Consider the following 15,216-nt stretch of genomic DNA (forward strand, 5'->3'; position numbering starts at 1 on the left):
CCCTTTTACAATGCTCAGCTATCAGAAAACTCAAAAATATTTCCTTGTGAAAAGCTGTCCATGCACAAAAAAGCGCTTATAGCGGCTATGCGCATTTTTTGTTTGTTTTTGTTTACGTTCCTGTCAGGAAGCAAAGCTGTCGGAAAGACGAGCGAAACCACAACGTCGACGCAAAATTTTCTGAAGCGAATTTTGCTGGCCGTATTAGTACTGCCTCTACGCTACTGGTCAAAGGAGCATTGACCTTCATAACTCAGCTGCGCGTCTCATGCATTGGACATAAAAAAAAGCACTTGGTCGCCACGGAAGCAAAGCAGCTATACAAACCTGAGAATAGCCGCAGCTAATTTTATTCTGTGGCGACGAAAAGACAACTGGCACTTGCGTTCTTCTCGTCACTGTGAAGGAAGGCCGTAGGAAAGGATGTTCGTGGTTAAGTAAAAAGATGTATTCTGCAAACATTCAGCCCGCAGCACCGCATTTTTTGTAATCACTGACTCACCACACTCTATATTAGCAATCGTGTAACACCCGCACGCAAAACAACTTTATTTTCCTTCGCACAAGTCCTTGTCGTAGACGAGGTACTTGTCTGGACCACAGAGCAAGTGGAACACGTAGAAACAAAGGGTTTTTATCTTGTCAATTTTGCCGGCTTTTCCCCAAAGTTCGCAGCCTGAAAATAAACGTGTTTGCGACAAGTCACAAAAATAAGATGAGAAAAGGAAGGAAATACAAAACAAACACCGCGTAAGCTTAAGTACATCTTGTGAGTTGTGAATGTGAAATCAATAATGTTGAATTGAACGAACGCCGCTGAGGGCTGTGTATTAACGGGAAGCACGCGCTATCAAACACTTCGAAACCATGTGGGTTTGGGAGCCGTTTCAGTGCTACAGACGCCGGTCGCCGGATTTTCCCCTCGATGGGCACTTTAATGCTTTCGTATTAAAAATTTATACAAGGGCAGAAAATCCGTAGAAACGGTACGTTTTTGGCTTGGTCCAGATGTATAATGGCCGCAGAGAGCGCCCAAAATGCGTAAAATATATTAAATGAAAATTACATAAGCACGCAAGGTTCACAGCCAAGGTTAAAAGGACAATGAACTGACGTTGTCACTTTCCTTCCTGTTCTGTGCTGCGTACTTAAAATCAAGTATTTCTTTGCTCGTCTAACTGGCGAAAGAGCAGTATTTTTGTTTTTCAGTTTAGCCTAGATACAAGTAACACTAGGCGCCTTCCGCATATATGCCAGTGGGTCGTCACAGTCAATGTCGGAGAAATCAGCGAGTAGCTTATCATGTCGCGGGGTATACATTTTCAACCGCGCATTTCTTGTAAAAAACGCGAACACACCAAAATACTATACGGGGGCTTAAGCACTCGAAGCTACGAGTGGATGAAGTAATTAGTAATGCCTACAACTCACTTCATCGCCCAATTTTTATACTCAATCTGTATCTGAATGCAAACTGCGAAAGAAATGCCGATGTTTTGCTGTCCAACAAACAAGTCTAAAAAAACCCCGACAATTGTAGGGAACGCAGCATGCATACCTGCTTACAAACAGTTGTCCAATACCGAACAGTGGGTGTATGCTGCTCTGTTAGTATTTAACAATTTAGTAGGCTTCAAAGAACGTCCACATAATTCAGAGTATGGATGCCGACGTCTTCTGGTCAACCCTTCTGATTCTTGCGCTCAAATTGATTGATTGATTGATTGATTGATTGATTGATTGATTGATTGATTGATTGATTGATTGATTGATTGATTGATTGATTGATTGATTGATTGATTGATTGACTGGTGCCTCAGCGCGTACCAAGCAAATAAAACGCACTTGAAAAACATCGCTGGCTTCGCGCCAAGAGTGTTTCAAGTCAAAAAACCATTTAGCCCCATTCCAAGCTGTGGTTAAATATAAAGCGTACGTTGTGTTATACACCACTGAGTTTATATGCTTCTCGGTGGGTTTGTTTCACTTGTGCATGTATGGACATGTAACATGAGAATATGATGTATTGTAATAGGTATGTAAGGGGTGGGCACATGGGCCTGTATGCAGTGGCTATACATCACATGTTACCGCACTCGCCGGCTAAGGCCTAACATTTCTCTTTCGGATCTTACGACATGAACTGGTATGCGCAGTCTCACGCACAATGAATACTTTTTCTGACGGGGTTCGGATGTTATACCTCAAAACGTGACGCTTGGCTTAACGTCCTAAGTTTAGGCTTCAAGCCATCACGTTAAGCCTTACGCCGTGTCAAGCAACGTCATGATCACTGTACGTCGGACTGCGGGTACCGGGTGACGACGTTATATGAAAAGCGACGTCACGTGACGGAACGGCTAACATCGGCCGTTTGCATTCACCTGCCTCTGTTTGTTGCTTGTGCAAGCGAGTTATTAACTGTAAAATGCGGGAGGCTTCACAAGAGAAGATCCGCGAATAAAGCATTACAAAATAGGCTTTCCAAGTTTCACGTGACTAACGGTACTTTGGCACAACAAAAGGGAGTTGCGTCTATTTTACTACTTACCATTATTTCGATGGGGAACTCGCAATATGTCGCAGTTGTCATATTCAGAGAAGGCGATAGGAAAATCCACGACAAAATCTCTCTCTAAAATAAAAAAAAAAAAAACGTTAATCATTGGTGATGTTTTAGATTGTCAGACGGTAAAACTGGCAGCGAACAATCGAACCGTTTGGTTTATCTGATGCGCCCTATTTAGTAGTTGTAAACTTCCCTTAGCATGTTGATTCTTTCGTATTTCTGTTCTCGTTTTTTTGACGCAGTGTTTAGAGTGCCATGCGACGGCGCTTAAGATCAGCGCTGCAGACGTGGCTAGAGTGCCGTCCAACGACATTCGAATATTCGACATTCGACCAGGCTACCACACAACAGAGCGTCTAGCGTTATGGTGTAGAGTAATAAAAAACCGTTGTTGTGGGAGGTTACGTCTTATTCCTGATACCAGGGGCAGTGGTTCGATTCCGGATATTACCTTCTTTCTCGGTTTTCACATTGGGCTTAAATTATATCTTACGACTTTTTGGTATTTTAAATGATTCCTTATGTTATGTTAGGTTAGGTTACGTTACGCTACCTTACGTTACGTTAAATTGAGAAGAGCAGAGTAGTGCAGACGCGATATTTTTTTCCGAAACGCCGGTTTACATAGCTTCAGTGGGGTGGTTTCGGACCGCTGGACGGCACTGTAGACACTGCCCTTTTTTTAAGCCTGGCATATCGAACATCACACACAACACGCACAAGCCCCTTCGTCCCGGATTGCTGCTAAGCATAGTCCTATTTCGGCAGCCGAAAAGCAGCCTGAGCGGATCTTTGCAGAAAACTCAGGAAATCTTAGCTTTCTCATCTTATACCCTGTGGAAACCTTAACTCTGGGAACACGGTTCTTGGCCCGGTCACAGGTGTGGCTCTCGGCAGAGTTCTTCCGGCAAGCAGGAACGACTTCACACTTGTACGGCACACTGTTCCCCCTAACGCATCAAAGGGGTACGCAAAAGCTGCGGTGTAGACTCCTTGACAATCACTGGAATTGATGCATGCATTATACCCGTGCTAGAATTGATGCATGCCCGTTCCTAAGCGATTACTAACTGGCGATTTCGACTCTCAAAAGCAATATTTCAAGGGAGACACCTTTTTGACGGGGTTCACCAGGATGGAATTGCCACGGGTGGGCCAACTGAAATTTTTTTTCGCGGCGAAGCATCCAGTGCCCTTCACATGACATCGTTTTTTTTTCATAACTCCTTCCAAGTCGCATGAAAGCGGTCACGTATCGGCAAACGCAAACGCAAGGCATCCGTTTGCATCGATTTCTGTTCTTCGGGGAACAAGTGATCTGACGATTGGAGAGGAGTTGTGTGCCACGATTACTTCCACGCCCCGTATTACGTCAATGCGAGACTTTCCTCAGATCGTAGAATCGCCATCAAGTAATGCTTTCATATGCAGGGTGTTCTAGGGAAGACTTGAAATAATTAAAAAAAAAAGGGGGATTTCGGAGGCGAAATTCTTTTTTCGCGAAGCGATCAGGGGGCGTGGCGGACCCAATAAAACGAGTTCCAATGGCTATTTAGGGCAACAGTTAAGAAGTACTTGTTAATTTACTTTTTTAATTATTGAAGTTAAGCGTGAGATTGTAATGCGGAAATTGTAGAGGACCATCAGTCACCCCGATATCCAGCGTTAGATTTGCGAAAATATAATTGCCCGCAGAACTATGTGCTGAGTACTTCAGCCCTCAGAACGCGCGTATCTGGAGCTCGGCGGCTGCAAAGCGCCACCAAGCCGTGCCCACGTGGTGATGTCACTCTGAGTTGTACACGTCACAAGCACGCCGCGCTTTATCACAGCTGGCCTAGAGCGGGCGAGCGCCTCCACATTAGAGTTCCGGGTGCTCTAGCCCGGCCATGGCCTTTTCTCACCTTGAACGATGTATGGCGCGTTCTCTGAGTGACGTCAACATGTGGGCGTGGTTTTTGCGGGGCTTTGCAGCCGTCGAGCTCCAGATGCGCGTGTCAGGATCACTGAAGTGCTCAGCTTATAGTTATGCGCTCAATTACATTTTCGCAAATATAACGCTGGATATCGGGTTAACTGATGATCCTGTACAGTTTCCACATTACAGTCACACGACTAACTCCAATAATTGAAAGTTACTTAACAAATACTAGTTAAATGTTGCCCCAAATAGCCATTGGAACTTGTTTTAGTGTGTCCGACACGGCCTCTGACCACTTCACGCTAAAAAACAATCTCACCTCCGAAAGCCCTTTTTTTTTTTAAAGTCTTCCCTGAAACACCTTGTATTAACCTTCCGGCGTTATGGGACTTGTGTTGTGGTTGTGTTGAAGGCTTTTAATAATAACACCTCGGCTCCAGGACAAGGTGGCGTCACCTACCACAGCATAAGGTGCTGCGGCCGCAACCGATGGGACTTGCGCGCAATACAAGCTCCCGCTTCTCCGTGCCCGAAAAACCTTGCCATTTTCCAACATGGCTTTATCGCTTGGCAATGAATGGGCAGTGTTTAAAAAAAAATTACTCCCACCTCCCCTCGCGGGAACCCCTGTGTAGATGCGACGCATAGGGGGTTCCGTTGTTGTTTCCGTTAGGTTGATTCTCCCATCGCGTGAAACGTGCCGTGAACCCCCTGCCGCGGCTATGACGCAACGTGGCGTGGCTATGACGCAACACAATCCAACAAAATCCACTTTAATCCAATCCAAGCCAATCCAATCGAATCCAATCCAATGTCCCTCACGAGAGAGTGTTCGCTATCGGAGAGGAGAGGGGGTGAGCGGCGAGGATAATGGGGGAGGGGTGTGGACGGACAACAACGCCGTATGGAGGGACAAGGCGAGTGAATGAGATGCAGTCGCATCTAAAAAGGGAACATAACTTGGCGCTGCTTACCCAATGTCGGAGACGTCTCTATCACGTTTGGTGTCGGGTATCCTTCAGTGGCATGAACCCACGCGTACGCCGTGCTGTTCTTCCTGTTTAATAAAACAAACATATTATTGGCGATGTAGCTCGTTCGGATAAACGCGGGCACAATAACAATTCATTCCGGAAAACGTCAGTTCCGCGACACACGATTCCCGGTTTCATTGTTTTGGTTCAAAGCCTTGCCGCCTCAAGTGCGGCTACATGTAATATAGGCTTTGATTCTTGGGTAGAGTTTTGCCTGATGCGTATCGAAGGTACAGGCAGGCAACCTTCGGCCACACATCACGTGGTTCCCAATTCATGTTTACCGTAAGTGGTCACGCACCGAGTTGTAGTGATGCGAGCCCGCACAATTTTCTGCTACAAACGGGGTGGAACATGGAGCGTTTGCCCAAAAAAATTATAAGGCCACATCAATTCTTTCTGCGTTAAGGAAACTGAGTCAAAAAGTATTAAGAAAGATAGAAACGAAATAAAACCGAAAATCATAGACGACGTCCTTTTTTTTTTACTTTCGGGTCAACGAATGCATACATTTCCGACGAAACAAAATTAAAATCGTGACATTTGCCATAAATGTGATCCCCAACGAAATAAAATATACACTTGCTCTCAACAACAAGGCTTCACATCAGAAGACGCTTTTTTTTTTAAAATCAAATTGAATGGGGTGAGGTGAACAATTTATTGTACCGACGAAAGAAGATTGCATTTTTCAGAAAGATGGACCAGGTCAGATCTAATATTCGGCTGAAAAAGCCCTAAATGCTATTGGTGATAAATTACGAGCAGAATCAAACGAACGACAAACCATTATACTTTTAAAAGTCTTTTTTGGGAACAGTTTAAATCGACAAAGGCTGTAAAAATTAGGTTTTTGGCAGCCGCGAGTGGAAAGTTTCCTGCCGCTTCTGTTTACAAGGCACATTCGCTATAGCAGGCCATCGGCCGATTGCAGAATGTTAACCTGGTCTACCTACGCCTTATTAAGCCACGTAGAATCCGAACCACGCGCCAGTTAAACGGGATGACGGGCATGCACAGAGAAAGTATTTTCGGAGAAATAATGCAATTGCCAAATTGTGAACACCTTAGGCTCCTCTAATCTTTCCCCTTAATTATACGTCTAAATTATGTTGTGCGGCCTGACGACGGCACCTTTATTTAAACAATAAACACGAATAGAAGAAAATAATTGGAATATTCATGAGGACAGTTGTGTGCCTAAGCATATTTGTCATGCTCTTTTATTGAACAGAAAAAAAAAGGCTCTGCAATAGGTATAAACCATGCCGACGCTATAGTGTTGTTGTTAAAGCACATTATACAAGTCAATGGCATGAATCCACGCAGTAATATTCGGCGTGCATGTAAAAATAAGGCATCAATGCGCGCTTATTAAGTACCTTAAAATGACAGGCCAAGCACTGCAAGAAGTGATATCGTATGTGGAAGCACTGTCTGTGGAAGAGTTTCAACATGAGAGCTGTTTAGGCCGACACAAACCCGCCCGTTGTACCAAAAAACCCTGAAGCCTCAAGAAAAAAATTATGGTTAGGGAGGTTCCGGGAATCGAACCCAGGACCTTTATACCGTGATATCGGCAACCTAACCAGTGGGCCACCCCAAAGGCCCCGAGGGGTACGGTTAGCAGTGGTAGGGAACAATAACATCTGCAGCCAATTGGACAGTGAAAAAAAAACACGTTTTCCGTGGTCGGAATATAACCTGGGTCCTCGCGTTATGAAACCGCCGTATATCCGACTGAGCTAGCATGGCATTCCGGGCGCACACAATTTCCTTTTTCTTCGTAGCACGGACGTTGGCTTTGAACTTGCCACAGGCTCTAGCCCGTGATAACGTTGCAAACATTGCGAGAGATGTGACAGCCTGCGGACGAAACGACCCGGGCCTGCCAGTCATGGAGAACGTTCAGCAGCAAGTTCACAAATAAATGTGAGGTGATGACACGTGGAGCGGAAACTTGCCACCTACTAAACAACTTGAAAGTAAACTTAGGTAAGCTCAACGGGCAAAAAAGAAAGAAACATGGAACGAATAATGATCGGAGTAACACTCAGAGACAGAAAATGAACCTCCTGGAATAGGGAACAAACCCGAGTAGAAGATATAGTTCAAATAATGAAAAAGAAATGCACTTGGGCTGGCCACGTAATCAGGCGAAATGACAACCAAGGTGACAGAGTGGACACCAAGAGACAAGTGTAGAAAAATAGAAAGGCCAATTACTCTATGAACTGACGAAAAAAGGAGATTCGAAAGCAAAGAATGTACTCGAGAGACGCGAGACGGCAGCGGTTGAAGGTCGATGGGAGAGTCTTTCGTCCTGCAGTGGACCTAGTAAGCTGCGGCTACTGCTCTGGATGATGATGCAATATCCGGGTCTCCGACGGAGGGAGAAGGGCCTCCAGCTCTGCTGTTTCTCCAGCCTTGCACCACTAGCGCAAGCTGCGCCCTCCTTTTTTCGTTTTTCAACACGAAAGTGTTTTATGCGCGGGTGCACCAAGATGTTACCGGCGTCATATCCGTTACGGAAATGACGTCACCAGAAAAAGTTCCATTGACGCGGCTGCGCCCGGATTCGAGCCACGAACTCTCTCGCCGGAACGGGAGGTATACAGCGCTCTGCTCACTGCGTTACGAATTCAAGCGCAAGTAGGTATACGAACACGCTTATATCTTCCCCACTACTTTCTTCATTCAGATGCCGTCTAGGAGATTCTGCCGTCTAGGAGAAGGGAAGCGAAGTAGTTCATCATGACACTAATGACCACCGCCAGTTGGCGCCTGTATGCCAGCGTCTGCGTGTACGCGGGACGCGGGTGAAGTGAGACACCCTCCGCCACCTACTACTTTCAGTTTCGGTTTCGGTTCCGTTTCGTTCGCACGGTTTCCAAGGGCATGTGGTTTCAGTCGGATTTACGCAATGTTCCGGCGCGTGCAATCCAGTGTCTGACGTTGATGCATCTAACGGTGCCATACCGACGTAATATAAACAGCGATGTGCAAGTTCATATCGATGGTCCTGTGAGGGCACATTTTACTTTCGTGTTTAACCGATTCCTATGTCAGAGGCATCAACCACATTTTTTGCTGACACCGCATTCAAGATATAAAAAAAAATTGCTCCATTAAAGTCTTCGGAGCTAGGATACGTTGAAGGTTAATGACGTGATACGCCAATTTTCACATATTTAAGGTACTAAGAACAAATTTTCTTATGCTTGCTCCAGCCTTTCGTTATTATTTTAATTTATGCGTTATAATGTGGCGGCCCATTTCTTCGGGTTGATACAGGCCTACCTTATAAAAAATCGGGATATCAAAACAACGGTAAGTTTGATTCAATACTTCTCACTTGGAGCCATCAATCGGATCGACTGATCCCAAGGTGTTGATTGTGTACTTGTGTTCTTCGTTCACAGAAACCAGTTCGGTGAAAACACACTTCCTGTTGTGTCCATAAAACGGTTCTTCTTCATACGATCTCATGTAAAGGAAATATTGGCCAGGCACTGTTAGAGCCTGGAAAAAAAAGGAACGGACATTAGCAGTTTAAGTAACAAGCCCGTTGATACTAAAGATTACAATAAATTATCAAATTGGCTAAAAATGTTTAAAACAAATTTGATCGCATTGCTTCAAAAGCGATTTCGCAGTCTTAGTTCACTGAACTTGACCGAAATACTTGCTACTAAAAAATGGCACTTAGAGGTTACTACAATTAACTTTTTTTTTCGGAGAGCCAGCAGTTTAGCAAGATTTCGTACACTTCTGTTAATGTCACGCCTCCCGAATTAGTTTATTTCGCTTCGAGTATTAAGATGAAAGGCAAAGTCTGCAGAAGAACCATTATGGTACGGGGTCGGGCTACTGTATGTATGTCCTTGTCAATTTATTTATAGTTTAGAATCTCAATTTCATTGCTATACGAAGTGTTTTAAATTTGTCTGTATATTTTGTCAAGCTATTCTAGCCACTTTAAAAAACAAAGGCTCTTAAACTACTCCCAGTACGCATTCCCGCAATGAATACGATGAACTGAAATTCAGATCAGGGAGTTTTGCTTGTCGGAGCTACGCTTGGGCTATGAGGCGGGGAGTAGTGAAGAGCTGCGGCTTAATTTCGACCACCTGGGGATCTCTAATGGGCAGCGAATTTTCGCACACGGGCGTGTTCGTTTTCAGCCTTAATCTGAAAAACTACTGCCGCCGCTGGAATTGAACCGGCGTCGTTGGGCTTATCAGCGCAAGTTTTGTGCAACTCAGTCACCGCGGGGGTTATAGTACAATGAAGGCTAAGCTCCAGAGAAAACGTTGTAGTAGTACATGTTTGTGTGCAGTACAGCACAGTAGTGAACGCATATTCATGGCGCAAAGTCACCTAAGGCCAAAGAGCGCAAGGACATCTTTGTCCCTACTGGCGCAAGTCAAAACACGTCCACATAGCTATCATCATGACCAGTTCCCCACTCACCCGACGGGGAGTTCGACCAGTTAGATTGCGACCCACTTTTCATAAGAAAGTACAGTGGAGGATGAGTTGAGTAGGATTAGGCACGCCTGTCTTTCTTGAGGAGCCTGGTCGTCCTTTCTCATCCCGTTCGCCAGCGATGACGCGTCCCTCGCGAGGCACGGGGCTGTCCTGGGCCGTTTCTCCCGGTCAGCTCAACAAGCACTTTGGCTCCTCGCGTGAGTCAGTGGGTGCGTGTGCATGATCACACCCGTCGTCTGCCATCGTAGTCGACGTTACCTTTCATATTGAATTGTTCCTGGGTGTCCGGTTGCTATGACTCTAGCCGTAAATTGGGTCTTGTAGGGAAACCCAGCAAGATGCTTGTTTTCATCTGGCAGCTTACAGGTTTATTAAGACAGGGTTGAATTCGGCTTATATCCGCACCATTGGCTTACCGCGTACTTGCATTTTAAGTAGCCGATATGAAAAAAATTGTAGAGACGGATCTTCGCCTGGAGACCTAATATTAGCATAATTTTAACTGTTTTAAACGTCAAGATTACTCACTAGCACAATTAGCCGCAAGATCACTCAGTAGAAAAGTAAATGGACGTTGTAGCTGACATCTGGAAACGGCCTTATACTATGCATGATACGAATATACTATGATACCATGTTACTATGCAGCAGCAAGCCATCTATTTTACAAAAGGGCGAAGCCTACCTTCCAGGCATCTTGGTATTTTGATAGCTCAGGCCTGCGCTCTAACAGCTCTGTTTGGCTGAAAGCAAAAGTCGTCGCGAGAAGAAACGTTTGCAGTGTGAGTGGGCCCATTTGTCTTGGTGCTGCGTTTATCTCCCACAAGGCGCCTGCCAGGAGCCCTGTAAAAAGGAATGAAAATGAAATCTGTAAACAAACGCTGGAGCAAGATGCTGTATAATTTAGGACAAAATGAGCCAGTGAACATGCCACCTCGGAAGTCGATAGTGCCGGAGGGATTTTTATTCATGAACAAGAAGGGAAGGGGTCTGCTCTGTCCTTGCTGCTGTTTTTTTATTCGTCCTTTCGCGCCCTAAAAGGGAGCTGCTGCGACCACAAAATAGGCATTTAACGGAAAAACAGTTGCATTTCTGCAAATAAACGTTTTCGCTCTACAATTGCATCAAGGCGTCGGTTGGGATAACAGCTTGACCAAATTCATCATGTTGTGGATATATCGCTGTTTACGTGCGCCTTTGTGCATATCTTCAGGGCCTCAGGGAACCAAAGTTGACCGAGGTACTCATCAATAAGAAACTTGGAAACGTAAAATTACAAACGCCCTAAACGGTTGTCGCTTATCACACATCAATCTATTTACATAGGGGTACCATGAAGACAAAATACGAGTTTGGCTCATTCGAAATATCGCGACGTGGTAATAACATTCCCGCTAATTTTCAATACGAACTTCAAACGTTAAGCTAGGGATTGAGAAAAGAGGGGAAAGAGTTGCAGCTGTCCAGCCAATACCTTGCAGCGCCTCTGTGACGTCACACGGACTAGTTTTTGATAGTTGAGGTTGCCGACAAAAGTTGCAACTAATAAAAGTGACTGTGCGATGATCGCCGATTCTCGGGTTCAGTTTGATCGCACCGCTTGGAGGCTAGCATGAAGTTAGCGCACACATTATGACTTTATTGCCTCCCCAATTGCGCCACTTCTCTTATTGTGAAGCGGTATTTTTTATTGTTTCGAGTTATTTGGGACTTTTGCTGTACAAATAACAGTATTTACAGCGAAGCTGTGTACCTCTACTCTCCAACGGTTTCATCGCCGTGACCAAAAAACAATCTCCGTGGGCAAAAATGCCAAGGCGCCAGGGCTTTCGACGCCGAGTGCATGCGTTAGGCTGGGTTCAGACTGTTGCCGCAACTGTTGTAATAACTTCAAAGAATGACGTCATTTAGTGTCTCAGCCAACCGAACTGTGTGACATGCCGTTTTTTATGGCTTTTAAGGCTTCACGATATGGCTTTTGCGTTGGTAGTCTGAACATATCCTTAGGCTAATTAGTCGGTAGTCTGAACATATCCTTAGGCTAATTAGTCATATAGCATGGAGCTCAGAATTAGTTTAGGGAAACCACAAAACAAGCATCGAAACCACCGTGTTGATGATACGACACCTGTGAACAATGGGACCCCCCACCATGTGTTCCTGGTATAGATTATGTTTGCAGATTATCTTTGAAGGCTAGGCAGGACTAATTTCACTAAATAGACCAGTTGTTGCCCAAGAAGCCGAGCGCATGCATCAGGTTAGGCAGGACACAGCATTTGCCGCCAGAGAAGCCCAGCCTTCTGCTGCTGAAATGCTGTTACACGCGTTTGTTTGATTCGCATTCTGAACGACGTCAGTCGCGCGCAGCCGCAGGGCAAGGCGGACAAGCTAAGCCTACCAGAGTTGACCGACTAAAATGCATGAACAACAAAATGGCAGCGACAATGAACCATCGCAGTGTAAATAAATGTGACGTAATGCGAACTGACCAATGATGATGGCCGCGGCACGGAACGATAGGAGAAAAGAGCGCCGATACTCTGTGCCCTTATGTACTGACTCTAGCCAAGCTCAAACGGCAAAAGCCCGCCAAGACGACGAGAAACATTTCGTACCCTCCTCCATCACCATTTGTAGGGGTTTGCAACAGCTTTGATGGACATCCACTTTCGCAGGGTGGAATGGTGACCTTTCTTTTTTTTTTGCTCCAGAAGGTGCTTCAGCGACTATTGAAGGCTCGTGTATTTCTCAAATGAAAACGGTGTAAGCTGTTTGCTTATGTACCCAATTAATAATGAAATAAAATCTCGCTTAAAATGACTATAGTCTGAAGATGCCCATAACAACTCATTGATCAAAGATAACTGTTACCCATAGACGCGTTCTGCAGTTTTCTTCACGCCAGAGGCAGTAAATACTCAGACGGAGTACCTGGAAAGCGCTAAAGAAACTTGCTGAATTACTGCGCTCAGGAAAATGAATCACTCTAAGAAACTACCGTTCTGATTAGTAATGACGTTTAATACTCGGAACATTAGGTATACCAAGACGTAAGGCAACATGAATGTTTCGAGCTTCCATCCACCGTCATCTTTTTATCAAAAATTCTGCACGTTCCAAACGTTGCTTTCTCTTTTTTTTTTTTTGTAAAATGACGATGCGCCGTTACATCTACTTTTGAAGTGGTCAATACCGCTGAGAATAACTGCATTTTCACCCAAGAAATACGGAGACATTTTTTAAGGGCTTATGATAATATCAAGTCACAATGCAGATGTGGCCCCTTCTATTGACCTTAATTGCATCCATTGTGGGCACGCCTGCTGAAAGGCAATGGTATACAGTAAGTTCCTTTTACATCACATGCGAACAAAAAAAAAGTTGTAGGAAGCAAATTGATTTATTTATGCGACCAAAACGTTGTTCGCCAAGCTGATGAAAAGGTAGTTCGGATATTTCTTCCGGAGCGTCTCTCATACGGTTCCGGTAATGGAGCTTCGTAAGTTACATTATAACGGTTACAAAAAAAAAAACTGTAGACATTGACGGCTTACTTTTCACGAACAGGAACACTAAGACGATTAATTGAATTCAGATGCCGACTCGGCTTCTGACGTATATGTGATATCGCAGTGGCCCTCATTCTCATTTTAGATGAGTCTGAGGGGAGCAGTGAATCGTCATAGAATGCAACACGCAATTTTCTGATTTTTGATCTAGACATATAAACAATCAGTCCAGTTAATTGATTGTGGAGCTCGCGAAACACGTAGTTTTCGATTTAAGCACAGAAAACGAAATTGTACGCACCCGTTACTGAACACAAATTCCTTCTTCTCCGGCGTTTTTCACAACTTCAACTGGGCTGGTGGCCCCAGGTTCTTTGAGAGGTTGCGGGTAGAGACGATGAGCGACACGTTTGGAGATGTTTTGCGAGATATAAGCCCTTTTGCGGAAACTTCTCTGTCGGCACAGACAGCGTCCGTCAGGAAACCATGCAAGCGGTAAGCCCCGCGGTGGAGATAAGCCAGTCATGCGCCTCGCCGGAAGGAAAATGTTTTGCAGGGTTGTATAACAAATCGCCTGTCTGCGTACGGAACCTTTTCTCGTGTAGGTTGTTTTCGTCGCCAGCTCTTCTCTCGTACGATATGTAAGCTTCCGTGTACCAGATGAGTGCTATAGGGTTCGCTTCTTCGGCATCGGTGATGTCCGCCACAGTGTGTATATCGGCGTCAGCACTTACGAAATCGTGGTCCGTTGTTTCATTCGGAATGGCGCATGGGAATGCTGACAGCTCTCAAAATTCCCACACAAGTACCTAAGCGCGGTTGTCTTCGGTATCCAAACGCCTCTCGACTGGAACCGCGCAACGAAGCCGCTTTGCAGACGGCATGCTCCAGATCGGCGGGGCCATGGAGTGCTGCGTTCGCCTTTACGCCAGGTTCGATGCGCAGTACCGCTCTTTAAAATTGTGCGAGAAATTTTGAGTACCTCTGGAGCCGACATCTTTTCACCGTCCTACACTCGCCGAATAATGTCCGCTCTTGTCGCTAAATGCAAATTCTTCCGTTTTTTCGTGACCATGGATCCGAAACGACTGCCGCAGACAAAACAAACACGCACCACACCGCATCGGCCTCCCTGGGCGAGCCAACACTGATTCGCCCCACCATCCCATGAACAATAGTTTCTATCTATCTATCTATCTATCTATCTATCTATCTATCTATCTATCTATCTATCTATCTATCTATCTATCTATCTATCTATCTATCTATCTATCTATCTATCTATCTATCTGTCCGTCCGTCCGTCCGTCCGTCCGTCCGTCCGTCCGTCCGTCCGTCCGTCCGTCCATCCATCCATCCATCCATCTATCTATCTATCTATCTATCTATCTATCTATCTATCTATCTATCTATCTATCTATCTATCTATCTATCTATCTATCTATCTATCTATCTATCTATCTATCTATCTATCTATCTATCTATCTATCACCTACTCAGGCCGCACAGGACTGTTCGGCCTTACTCAATCCGGTGTACTTTGGCCGGTGATTTTCTGACCGGCCTTTCTCCGGCAACCATGTTCGGCCCGTGTCCAAATGTGGGCCTTTTGGCCGTATACGGCCGTACTCCCATCACTGTCCAACGGCCAGTGTCCGTCGGCCAGTCGACCGGCTTACGTTCATAGGC

The 15,216-nt window shown here is 45.2% G+C and overlaps 1 protein-coding gene across 1 annotated transcript; it reads right to left on the bottom strand.

Annotated features, from left to right (window-relative positions):
• Nucleotides 1-511: 511 nt before the first annotated feature.
• LOC144169443 (male-specific histamine-binding salivary protein-like) lies at nt 512-13,987 on the bottom strand. The gene is made up of 6 exons (XM_077698602.1): nt 13,829-13,987; nt 10,701-10,858; nt 8,880-9,046; nt 5,465-5,547; nt 2,552-2,635; nt 512-676 (listed from the first exon to the last, which is right to left on the bottom strand). The coding sequence occupies exons 2-6, from the start codon at nt 10,809-10,811 to the stop codon at nt 549-551; spliced, it is 573 nt and encodes a 190-aa protein (XP_077554728.1). The 5' UTR covers nt 10,812-10,858; nt 13,829-13,987; the 3' UTR covers nt 512-548.
• Nucleotides 13,988-15,216: the final 1,229 nt, after the last annotated feature.

This window comes from Haemaphysalis longicornis, unplaced genomic scaffold, assembly GCF_048455015.1.
Source record: "Haemaphysalis longicornis isolate Haplotype H1 unplaced genomic scaffold, Haemaphysalis longicornis Haplotype H1 scaffold_2, whole genome shotgun sequence".
Taxonomy (NCBI): domain Eukaryota; kingdom Metazoa; phylum Arthropoda; class Arachnida; order Ixodida; family Ixodidae; genus Haemaphysalis; species Haemaphysalis longicornis.

Excerpts from the sequence above, each read along its gene's own strand:
- LOC144169443 (XM_077698602.1), bottom strand. The coding sequence starts at position 10,811 with ATGGGCCCACTCACACTGCAAACGTTTCTTCTCGCGACGACTTTTGCT. Across the intron at positions 9,047-10,700 it reads AATACCAAGATGCCTGGAAG|GCTCTAACAGTGCCTGGCCA; the intron begins GTAGGCTTCGCC and ends TTTTTTTTCCAG. Across the intron at positions 5,548-8,879 it reads GATCCGATTGATGGCTCCAA|GAAGAACAGCACGGCGTACG; the intron begins GTGAGAAGTATT and ends TTTATTAAACAG.